The 13,178-nt window shown below is 42.9% G+C and overlaps 1 protein-coding gene across 1 annotated transcript in view; it reads right to left on the reverse strand.

Moving 5' to 3' along the window:
- The window catches only part of LOC308381703 (uncharacterized protein), a gene marked incomplete at both ends in the record, with an annotated part of 115,380 nt that overhangs the window by 31,109 nt on the left and 71,093 nt on the right, over positions 1 to 13,178 (reverse strand). The window contains 2 exons of the mRNA XM_080859284.1: positions 2,547 to 2,720; positions 5,874 to 6,047. Coding sequence (XP_080715410.1) covers positions 2,547 to 2,720; positions 5,874 to 6,047 — 348 coding nt within the window. The remainder of the gene's footprint in view (positions 1 to 2,546; positions 2,721 to 5,873; positions 6,048 to 13,178) is intronic.

The following is a 13,178-nucleotide window of genomic DNA, read 5'->3' on the forward strand; positions in this document are numbered from 1 at the left end:
AGCTTCATTATTATTGCTCGGAAATCTGCATCCACGACAACGTTGTCGCAGATGCTCTTTCTTGTGTCTAAAATGTGGAATTGAAACGTCATTATATCAATAAATTGTGGGTTAAATATAATGATGTTTGCAGTAACCTTTTATCCTTCAGCGGAGCCGGTGTGAGGGGTTTCAGCTGGATAGATTATGGATAAGTTATTTTTGTTCCTTTTGCATATATCTGTATATATCTGTACATATCTGTATATTTACAGATATATTTATACAACCCCCAATTTATTTTTTTAAGGGTGGGGGTGTTATGGTGTTGTGTTTTTCCCTGTGTGTACTGTCTTACGGGCCAGTCACATTGATGCGTTATAATGCGTTGATCCAACGGATGGCGGAGGAGGGTTCTGTTGATACCAGAGACGTTATAGTGAGATTGACGGGTCAACAAACCAATCACGTCACTAGCAAGCTTTTACCCTGTGAGTAGTAGCATGCTATCATTAGATAGGGTGCTCAGACACCTCGCAAATCCTATGAGACGTATTTTTCAGTTACAATAGAGGGGTTTTTAGATTGTACAGTGTCTATTTCTCTGTAACTTTTAAAAAATCTAACCAAAAAAAAGTCAAACAACCAACTTGTAGGTACAAATACGACCATCTACGGAGTTTGGTCAGCCATTTTTTTTTTTTTGAGCTTGCCGCTCTGTAGACGTGGGTGTATACGGGATATGATTGGATGGCGCCTGTGCTGGCAGTTATGCATGAAAGGCAATATGATTGGCTGGCGCATGCATTGCCTCTCGAAAAGTTGAACATTCTTCAACCAAACGGAGCCACAATTCAGTTCGGCAAAGGATGACGTCACATTACCCCTGACGCATCAACGCATTCCAACGCATCAATGTGAGCAAGGCGTTAACGTCTCGACAAGGTGGAGTGTGCGTGTCTCGGACTGTGTCTGATTGCTGGGCGGGACTGCGCCCTTTTATAAAGCCGGCCCTTCCCAAGATGGAGGCGCTTACTTTCCGGAACTCGTTTGCTGTCTGTTTCCCCCAGGACCACAACCTGCTTTGGATTAACGCCCGACTCACATTGCTGCGTTGGAAGGCGTTGATGCGTCAGGGTTAACGCATCCCCATTCACTTTGCATGGGGTGACATCATCCTTTACCGAACTGAATTGTGGCTCCGTTTGGTTCGCGTGCGTTGCGTTTCATGCTTTGCTCGCGACAAGAGTTGAAGAAGGTTTAACTTTTCAACAGGCAATGCATGCGTCAGCCAATCATATTGCCTTTCATGCATAACTGACAGCACAGGCACTAGCCAATCATATCCCGTATATGCTCACGTCTACAGAGCGGCAAACTCAAAAAAAAAACATGGCTGCCAAACTTCGTAGATGGTCGTATTTGTACCTACAAGTTGGTTGTTTGACTTTTTTTTTGGTTAGATTTTTTAAAAGTTACCGAGAAATAGACACTGTACAATGTAAAAACCCCTTTACTGTAACTGAGAAATACGTATCATAGGATTTGCGAGGTGTCTGAGCACACTGTCTAATGATGGGTTAGGGTTAGCATGCTACTACTCACAGGGTAAAAGCCTACTAGTGACCTGATTGGTTTGTTGACCTGTCAATCTCACTATAACGTCTCCGTTATCAACAGAACCGCATGCGCCAGACTCCTCCTCCACCGTCCGTTGCATCAATGCCTTCAAACGCAACAATGTGAGTCGGGCGTAACTGGCTTACATCCACACTGAGCGTTCAGAGACAATTAACTTGGAGACCTTTACGCGTGTTACGCGCTTTTTCTGTTTGCCCGCTCTTAGTTTGTTTTGGTGGTTGTTTGTGCTTTGTCTGCACTTTTTTTAGTTAAGAGTTAGTAAGTGCAGGGAAGGTAGTTTCAGCGGAAGACTCACCTTTTTCATTTTGACGCGTTCATTTTTGTTTTCCCTCTCTTCCTCTTTTACGGCAACCAGCATTGTGTTTATTATAATAAACAAAACTGTTTACTCACAAACAAGAGTCGTGGCCTTTTATGTTACAGGACCTTTGGTTCTCAGGGTCTGCCGTAACAGTAAGACACATACACACACTTGAAATAGGTATTTCTACTATAGGGTGTGACCAGTGTTGTACCTGAATGCGTTCATCGAACGAAAGTGAATGAACTCGTTCATAATTTTGGGGAACGTGAACTGAACGTACTGTTTTACTGCCTGTTGAACGATACTGTGAATGCGTTCATTCTGGTGTCTGTGAACGGCACGTTCACTCTTTTTAATTTCATTCAATAAGGTGCCAGCCGAAAAATACACCATTCGAAATTCAAATTAATTGTTTAATCAAGACTGATGAAGACTAAAGCTCTTGCAACGCTGAAAATGACCGGAGACTAGCCTGTATTCAGATTCACTCATTGCTTTTTTATAGAACATTTAGTTTAAATATCTAGTTCCCTCTGTTGATGAAGATGGTGACAGTCCAGTGCATCATAATTGCAAGAAAACAACACATAACACTATCACAAACATGAAAACATGATCTTACTGTAGTTCCTCCAGTCTGCAGTTCGGATGCCCCAGACCAGGAGAAAGCAGCTCAACTCCTGAATCTCCCAGATCATTGAAACTAAGATGCAGCTGTCTAAGACTGGATTTTTCCGAGCTGAGAGCAGAAGATAAAGCTGAACAGCTCTTCTCTGTGAGTTTACACTCCATCAGCCTGTAAACACATACAAATTAAAATGAAGGAACTCTCCCTCATTCATCCATCCATTGATCTAGTATACATCGGCTAGACAGTAGAGATAATTTAGAATACCAACACACACACACACATACACACACACAATCAAATGCTTATGGCTGCCGTTGAGTTCCTGGAGTTCAGCAGTGCAGATTGTGTGTGTGTGTGTGTTTGTGTGTGTGTGTGTGTGTGTGTGTGTGTGTAGTATGTGTGTGTGTGAGACAGAGAGTGTGTTCCTGGTAAGCAAAATGACGTCCCCTCGACGTCCTGTAATGGTCTCTCTGAACGTTCTAAAAACGTAAATGTGTATGGTTCCCTTGACAACTCTAGGACGTTTTGCACGACGTTCCAAGACTGTCCCGAGGACGTTTCGGTGACAATTGGGAAACGTTTTTTATAGGTCCTGGGGACGTTCTGCAGGACGTTGCAAGAGCTTCCCTAGGACATTGCGGTGACGTCTGGAAAAACGTGTTTCTATAGGTCCTGGGGACGTTCTGCAGGAAGTTGCAAGAACGTCTTAAGGGGCATTGTGCTGACCTCTGGGAAACGTGTTTTAGACGTCCTGGGGACATTATTCAAGGACGCACCACGGACGTAGCAGGCAGGGGGTAACGACCGCTTTTGCTGAGCTAAATGAAAAAAATAAAATAATAATAGATTGCGCGGGCCGTAATTTTGCTTACAGGGCACACACACAAACAATTTCAAGTTTATTGATATAGCACATTTTATATGATATACATAGACACACACACACAAGCGCTTACAAACTTGATTGCAAGCTTGAACCGGTAACCTTCCTATTACTAAACCACTTTTCTACATACTGTACTACCACTGTCTGACTGTTATTTTGTCACTTTAACACGTTTATCAAAGTGTAAGACAGCCAACAAACTTAGTAATTTTTTCCGAGGGTTTGAGGAAAATTATATTGTAGCGATCTCCTTTTTTAATTAACATCCATGGCACGTCACGGACGTGCGGTCAGGGAGGTACAGCCTTATAACTAGCCAAACTAATAATGAGACAATAAAATAAATATGAATGCTTCTCTACTGATCTGTGCTATGAATTTAATGTCTGCATGATTCCAATACAATGCATACGTAGGAAGGTCTATCAGGTCTCTAGCTTTACCATTGAGCTTCCCACAGGCCTTCAAAGATGCTGCAACATAACGTTGAGCTCACCGGTCAAATTGTCGGATTGAAATTTCTTGAAAGTCCCGTCTCGCAAACACAATCTGAATTTGACAACAATCCTAATATTTAGGCCTATAAAGCAAACGTTCACTGGCCTTATTATGTTTTAAAGGAACAGAATAATCTGCCGTTAGAAAGTTATTAAACAACACGCATATGCTGCATTTTAAATAAAGTGTAAACCTTCGGTTACAAACAAGGAGCGAACTGAGTGAGAAGGATCCAACATGGCCAAGCAGACTAGCCTTAAAAGCTTTTTTTCAGAGGCCAAACACAACTGATGAGGGTAAACCGCCTGACGAGGATGAACCTGTAATACCTGCAGTGATGCGTCTGAACGCGTTTCATTTCATTATACTGTCTATGCCCGTGCGTGAGCACGCTGAAGTTGTGTATAGGAGCCTAGATTGGTATTACAGACAGATAGAGATTTGGAAAAATTATAGCTTGCACTCGCAGGATATTGAAAAAACGAACTGAACAAGTACATTTTTTGAGCTGTGAACTTATTTCAAAATTTTGAATTTTTAACTATGAACTCAACTACTTCATGTAGAAAGTGAACTTTCCAAACACTGAATACCTGAAGCCCTAGATGTTTGAACAGCTTCACCAGAGAAAAGGCCGAAATGTCGGGCGTTCATGTCGCTATGGAGTAACAAGTTCTCTTGGCTAAGTTGCAAGGTAATTGATAGTCACAGTAAAATGTTTGCGACGCAAAGGATTCACAAGAGGGTCGAATAATTTTAGAATCTCTGCTCTCATTGAACATAGTCAGAGCAATGACCATGTTGCAGCGCTCAATTTAAGCCACAGCAGGTTGCGATTAAAGGCCAGTTATTGACGTGCATCAGACATTAATGTTTTTTTTCCCCCATTGTAAACGTAGGAAAATAAACGTGTTGCTTTCTAAACTACCTGATTATGTTATTATTTAAGCTACGAAGGCCATCAGTTTTCTTCAATAGGCTAATTTAGAAGCAGAAATAGATATTTGGCCGGCTTATCATTAAAATGTCTGGCAAATGAAAACATTTTTCTCTAGCGGAACCTCTGGTTCAGAGAGGACCATTAGAGGACGTCAAGGGGATGTTTTTGAAGGACCGAATGCGAACGTCCCGCAGAGGACCACAGGTAAAGATAACGGGGACGTTTTTGGAGGACGTCCTGGGGACGTGTGCCGAGAGACCAAATCAGAATGTTCCCTAAAAGTCCGATTTAAGGCTCATGCGAACGTCACGCAGAGGACCACAGATAAAGGTTACCGGGTCGTTTTTAAAGGATGTCCTGGGGACGTATACTGAGAGACCAAATAAGAACGTTCCCTAAAAGTCCGTTTTAAGGCTCATGCGAACGTCACACAGAGAACCACAGGTAAAGGTAACGGGGACGTTTTTGAAGGACGTCCTGGGGACGTATACTGAGAGACCAAATAAGAACTTTCCCTAAAAGTCTGTTTTAAGGCTCATGCGAACGTCACTTAGAGGACCACAGGTAAAGGTTACAGGGACATTTTTGAAGGACGTCCTGGGGACGTATACTGAGAGAACAAATAAGAACGTTCCCTAAAAGTCCGTTTGAAGGCTCATGCGAACGTCACGCAGAGGACCACAGGTAAAGGAAACAGGGACGTTTTTGAAGGACGTCCTGGGGACGTGTGCTGAGAGACCAAATTAGACTCATGCGAACGTCACAGAAGGACCAAACGTAGACTTGCTACAAATGTCAAAAAACTTTTTGGTAACGTCCTCTAGCGAACGTTGTGGCGGGGACCAATTGGGGACGATTGGGGACGATTGGGGACGTTGCGAATGTCCTGTTAACGTCCTGGGGACGTCCCCTGTTTGCAGGGTTTTAGTGACTGTGTGACAGACAGACAATAATACATAGACACAGTCACACACACACTAACTGGCAGACTTACTCCAGTTCCTCCAGTCTACAGTTTACATGCTCCAGACCAGTAGAAAGCAGCTCCACTCCTGAATCTCCCAGATTATTTTTATTCAGGTCCAGCTGTCTCAGAATGGAAGAGTTTGAGCTGAGAACTGAAGATAAAGCTGCACAGCTCTTCTCTGTGAGTTTACAACACCTCAGCCTGTAGACACACACATGTATAGATGAGAATCACAGCAAGAGACAGACAGTTTCAGAATACACACCATACAACTAAGACTACAACTCTCCCTCTTTCCTCCATCCATTCATCTAGTAAACAACGCCTAGACAGTCAATATTCAAGTGCTTTATGTCACTAATTAAAGTAAATAAAATAAAATAAAAAAATAAATAAAAGGAAAGAGTGCTGAATTTGTGCTGAAATATGAAAGAGTGCCTGTGGGTACAAACTCCTTCTAAGTCTCTCAGTCCTTGAATTTAGACTGCGTAAGCGTACCCGACAGGGAAAAGAGGCTGGCATTGGGGTGTGAGTTATCCCTCATGATATTTCTTATCCTTACTCCACCCTCTTGTGGTAAATAACATGCACAGTGGGTAGAGACGCTCTGATAGTCCACTCGGCTGAGCGCACCACCCTCTGAAGGTTGGCCTAGTCTTGGGCGTTACAGCTTCCGTACCGGTCGGAGATGCATCCGGGGAGGACGCTCTCCACAGCTGAGGAGTAGAAGGTCCTCCGGGTGGGAGGTGAGACCTTGAACTTCCTAAGCCTATGGAGGAAGCACAGCCACTGCCTAGATTACTTTGTTACTGGTTGTGTGTGTGGAGAGTCCAGGTTAAGTCTTCAGCTTCCAGGTACTTAAAACTAGGGACCCTCTCCACAGGATGATGGTGAGGGGGGTGTACCCGCTGTCCTGCTTCCACCGGAAGTCCACCACCATTTCCTTTGTCTTATTGACGTCTCTGGACAATGATTTAGGGCCATATTGTTGGATTGACACCACAGTGCCAGGTCTGCATGCCACTTGGTTCTGGGACGGCTGCTCATTGTTTTGGGAGATTAGACCCAGCACCAAGGTTTTGTGTGCAAATGTATTGATGGAGGTTGAGCTTCCGGAGGCTGTGCAGTCATAGGTGTAGATGTTATACAGCAACTGGCTCAGAATGCACCCCTGGGGGGAACCTATGTTGAGGGTCAGGGGCCCAGAGGTTACACCAACCTCTACTCTCACCACCTGGAGGTGGTCAGTGAGGAAGCTGAGCACCCACTTGCACATTTGGGTGGTGATCCCCAGCAACCTCATCTTGACGACCAGGCTGAGGGGGACTATGGAATTGAAAGCTGGAGGGTGTCAAACAAGTTGGGCAGTGAGGTGCAGATATAATTTTTCACCAGCCTTTCAAAACACTTCATATTTGCAAATGTCAGGGCCACTGGATGGTAAACATTCAAACATGATGGCAAAACATCTTGGTCATTGGTACAATAATTTACTTTTTAAAGCAAGATGGGATGATAGCCTAGGCCAGGGATGTATTAAATATCTTGTTGTTCACTGGAGTTAGTTGGGTAGCACAGGATTTAAGGACCATCTCAGGGATCTGCTCAGGCCCGGCAGCCTTTTTCCCATTTACCCCTTTGAACACCCTCCTCACATCACTCTCACTTACTATGAAAGGGGGTTTGGGGGGTTTGGGGTCACAGGCAAGGGTGGACCTGAAGTGTGAATTAAGTTGAATGTTTGATAGCTATCTCGATCTATTGTTTGATTAGAAAAAGTCTAACATTTAGCAGTCTAAAATCTAAAATCTGACTTTATTCAGCAGTCTAAAATCTGACTTTATCAAAAGCCTTTTGAAAGCATTGTTTCCAAATAAATTCTATCAAATGTGTTTTATTGAGTATTGGTGTAAGACTCCTGTGCTGTGCTTTCTCTTCACTACCGGCAGGATCCCCCAGCTGAGCATCAGCACAGTTTGAGGAGGAGCTGCCAATCATGCTCAGATATCCCAGACTCCACCCACTGGGATCACATGGAGCCCTGCATCTCCATGGAGACAGGGGTGTCGGTGTACAACCTCAGCTCTCAGGCAGGGAGTTATGAGTGCAAAGTGTCGGGTTTGCGCTGGGTGTGTGATGGTGACGTCACCCTGCAGTAATACTTCAGAAATGAAGAGCTGTTCTCTGCCCAGCTGGAGATGTTACAGCACAGACCCATCAGTCCTTTAATGGACATCATGGTTCTCTCAGGTGAACTGGACGAGATCCATCTGCCCACTCCCTCTGTTTGGGAGATTCTGACCATTCTAAGTTAACCTGTTTGGGTGCAAGTGACGTTAAAAGTATCGGCAACGATCACTTTGCCGGTACATTTTTTACAGCAACGTAGCGACGAAAATAAAAAACATTTTACCAAATACTGTTTGATTATCAATTAAGCACTAATACTGCCAAAAGCACCCGTAATATGAAATACCTGTGTCCAACGGTTTACTAGAAAAACTGTGTTATTTGTAACAGGATATGCCCACTGCATGTCAGAGATTTGATGCCTCTTCAAACTAATTGTCCATTTAAACATGCTATCTTTGCCAAAATGTATTTTTTTTTATATGAACAAATCGCTAACTATCCAAACAACTAAATAATGATACTGGACAGATTAACTGAGGGGTTTATCATGGTTTATTTATGTACTACATCATAGCAAAAAACGTGCATCTTTTTCCCTTACAATACAACTTCAAACTTCACCGTTTTTTCGCGGGCACGACAAATATTTTTTTTCTAAAACATACCTTTATAATTAAAGCCATATGTCTCTTCTACGGAACTATGTGGTTATTTTTTGCCAGAGTACAGTTTATCCATCGTTCTAGGATAGGTTTCATGAGAAATGCACACAAATAATTCATTTCCTGTAACAGTTGGCGATTTACAAAGATGCCTTTTCCGCCAATCCAGGCACTACAAAGTAATTGACAGCTATTTTATCCAATAGTACACATTCTTAGGTTTACAATGATACGCCCATTGTCTGTTTTTGAATGATGTAGGGGTCTGATTGGACAATGCGTAATGTCTCGGTGTATGATTTATGAGCCCTGCGCCACAGGCAGCGACCATTACGCTTCGACCAGCTGTGTAAACACCTGCCTCTGAGCTGTTTTTGCGACAACTGCCACTCGTTTCTGCTTTTTTGCGACGATTACTGTTGGGAAATGAAGTCCTTTACGCGTGAAGAAGTACTACAGCTGCTGTTCAATGACAAGGAGGAATCTGAAATTGAATAAACCGCAAAAGATTTCTCAGGAAGAGAAAGTTTAGATTCACCGGATGACATGTAAGTACATGTGTGAATTATATACTTATGCTATGAGCATGCATTTCGGTATGTTTCCACGATATTATTACCATGTATTATCTCTTTGGCTCACGCTAGATAAAACAAAAATTGATGCGTTATTTTCAGGCGTGCACTGACTGCTTTATATTGCATACTTTATATATTTATATTATATCTGCTGTTCTAATCGGTTGTAAGGGTTAATCATTATTGTGTGAGTATAGAAATAAATGATATACAGTATGTTAATGTACCGAGATACACCGAGCATGTATGTTCCCTAAACTGCGGAATGTTATTTTATGACTAAATCCTGCTATCTGGCTCACGTTAGTGTGAAAGATTATTAAATATTATCATTAAGCTTTAGACTTAAAGGGAATTCTTTTAACTGATATTTTCTAAAGTGTTCTGTGCTCTGGTTATGTGCCCTGTTTCTCTGTGCTGTTAATAGGAATGCTGACTCTTGAGAGAGGGGGTTGTTTGAAGTTACCTGAGAATGGCATTGTTTAGTTAGGTATTTACTGCTGCGACTCCAAACGCTAAGAAACCACTGTTTTGAAACTGAAACTGATGTCGTGGATGTTTACTTTGAGATTGCAATAGTGATTGATGATGCCATGTGTTCTGTAAAACTCTTTGTGACTGTTGGTTTTTAATTAAGCAAGGTTTCTTATCTTTGAAGGACAGAGGCCAGATGGCAACTTTGGGCATGGCTGGGGTTAAAATGTGTTGTTACAAAAGATCTATTTATATATATATATTTACCACTGAAACTATGTTTTTCTATCCAACGATCCACATACTTCGTATGACTATCAGTATAGTTCTTTTCAATGTACTTCTTATCGCCAGTACAACCTTGCGGTTTTGACGCGTTTCTACCCATAATTATTGTGAGTTTTTTTTGGATTAAACAGAATATCTCTTTGGATCAACGAAATCTCTAGGGACAGAAGCTTCTAGGCCGGCAAAGAAACCGGTCCGCTGCCCCTCTGGGTGTTAACACAGAGGTTTTTCGCTGTTTTAATTCTGTTCAATCACTTACTCCATTCACACACAACATTCATACAGACGTATAGATAGCTGAGATAATTCACCTCCGCCATATCACAATGATAGACCCATACGGTTCCGTAAACCTCCTAGGAGATATAGTGACGGCGAGATAAGTATATTTAATACACTTTCGCAGGGAGACTCAGCATTAGTAGCTCATCAAAACCCAATGATAGAGTTACCAAACCCCGCTTATGATCCTGACCCCGCTCACGCTGGTGTAGAAGGAAATACGCGAACAACGTTAGTATATCGCCCATGGAATCAAAAAGAGGTCGATAATGCCATCAAAAGTGTTCCCGAACATAGAGAAAGACTAGTGGAGTTCCTCGAAGGCATGGAGGCACTACGAGATATGTATATTTTAGATGGTAGGGAAGTTGAATGGATGTATCGTTCAAAGATGAAAATCGACTGGGGGCGGGTAAAAAATGGATTCGATGCAAACGACGGGGGGAGACCACGTCCTGCTAGAAGTGATGGTCTGACTAATCAAGTCACTGCGTTGTAAGACAGGATTCGCAATACGTTTGCAGCTCGTCCGAATTATAACAAATTGGGGGAAATAAAGCAAAACGACAGTGAAACAGTCTTTGAGTTCAGAGAAAGGTTCGAACGAGCTTTTAGGAACCACAGTGGGTTAGAAGACGCAGTTGAAGAGCAACGTGTAATATTCGAACAGCATTTAAAACATGCCCTATTGGGAGGGTTTAGAGTTGAAATCAGAGAATGGCTGAATAAAAACTTTGTTGAATTTCCTACATGTGCCCTTCCGGCTTTCATGACACAGGCGAGACATGCTGAGAAAGTGACACTGGCAAGGAAGAAGGTGCGCGATGAGTTAAAGACAGCTGAGGTCTTCGTTGTAGCTGTGCAGAAAGTTATGGAAAGTGGACAGAAAGGAAGGGGCAGAGGTAGAGGAAACAGAGGGCGTGGCCGCGGGACGTGGACAGGGCAGAGGCGGCTATGCGCCAGGTGGAAGAGGGAAAAATGTAAGTAGGGACAGAGGTGAATATGCACCTAGAAACAGAAGAGATGAAAATGAAGGAGAGGAAGAAGAAGAAGAATACGACAGTATTAAGTGCTATGCATGCGGAGGAAAGGGACATTGGGCGAGTGTCCTAATAATGAAGATGCATGACTAGCCACAGAATTTAACAGCAATGAACAGGCAGATGAGAGAGGTGAGACTACATGCGATGAGTTTTTAGATTTAGCAGACCTCTGCTTGTCTACAAGTAGTAAACCTGAAATTATACTGTTGGTTAATGGAAGGCCAGTGAACTTTCTCTGTGATTCAGGGGCATGTAGAACTGCTGTAATGAATGGGAAACATTTTGACGAATCAGGCGAAATCATTTTAGTGCGCTCTGCGAATGGACAAACTCAGAGGCAATCATTAACGAAACCTATTTGGATAAAGAATCCTCTAACAGGGGAATCTGTGAAAGCTCCAGTGATAGTGTCTCCCTCGTGTCCATTTAATCTGTTGGGACGAGATGTAATGACTAAACTAGGCTTAGCCATATACCCGACAAAGGAGGGGGGGGTGGTAGCACGGAGATGCAATCAGGCTGACATCTTGGTAGTGGAAGGGAGAGGCGTACCGTTCTACTATTGGGCGTTGCATGTGCCAAATACGTCCCCGGGAAAAACAGCAAGTGCCTTATTAAAAGAAACACAAAAAGTAGTTTCGCCTGAATCAGATTTTCAAAACAAAAATGACTTACAGGTCACACTACGTTATTCGACGGGAGACCTGGCCCAGACCTTCAAAATGACGAATCAGTTCATAATTTGGACCCGCAAAAAAGAATTGTTAATTCACTCTGTTGGAGAGAGAATACGTGTTTGTGCACCGTAACACTCTCACCACAGGCCGAAAAACTGGTTTGTTCAGTCGCACCACACATACCCTTATCTAAAGCCCCCGACGAGAGATGGCAAGATAACACGCAACACATACAGTACTGTGCAAATGTTTTAGGCAGGTGTGAAAAAATGCTATGAATTAAGAATGCTTTGAAAAATGTAAACAATAAATGTTTATTTTTTATCCATTTACATGGTAAGACTGAGCACAGCAACAAGACACAACGTAGTTATACTGCATCAGCAGGGTCTCTCCCAGACAAATATTTCAAAGCAGACAGGGGTTTCAAAATGTGCAGTTCAAGCTCTTTTGAAGAAGACGTTGAGGATCGTAGACGCAGTGGTCAGCCAAGGAAACTTAATGCAGCTGATGAAAAACCCATCAAGCTTATTTACCTTCGAAATCGGAAGATTTCAAGCAGTGGCATCAGCTCAGAACTGGCAGAAACCAGTGGTACCCAGGTACAGACATTTACTGTCCGGGGAAGTCTGGCCAGAAGTGGTCTTCATGGAAGAGTTGCAGCCAAAAAGCTCTACCCCGACAAGGAAACAAGGCCAAGTGGCTGAACTAAGCACGAAAACATAGAAACTGGGGTGCAGAAACATGGCAGAAGGTGCTCTGGACTGATGAGTCAAAATTAGAAATATTTGGCTGCAGAAGAAGACAGTTTGTTCGCCAAAGGGCTGGAGAGAGGTACAATAATGAGAGTCTGCAGGCAACAGTGAAGCATGGTAGAGGTTCCTTTCCAGTTTGGGGCTGCATTTCTGCAAGTGGAGTTGGAAATTTGGTCAGGATGAATGGAGTCTTCAATGCTGAGAAATACAGGCAGATACTAATTCATCATGCAATACCATCAGGGAGGCATATGATTGGCACCAAATGTATTCTGCAGCAGGAACATAACCCCAAACATACAGCCAATGTCATTAACAACTATATTCAGCTTAAAGAAGAACAGAAAGTCCTGCAAGTGATGGTATGACCGCCACAGAGCCCTGATCTCTACATCATCGAGTCTGTCTGGGTTTACATGAAGAGACAGAAGAATTTTAGG

The sequence above is a fragment of the Sprattus sprattus genome, assembly GCF_963457725.1.
Source record: "Sprattus sprattus genome assembly, chromosome: 20".
Taxonomy (NCBI): domain Eukaryota; kingdom Metazoa; phylum Chordata; class Actinopteri; order Clupeiformes; family Clupeidae; genus Sprattus; species Sprattus sprattus.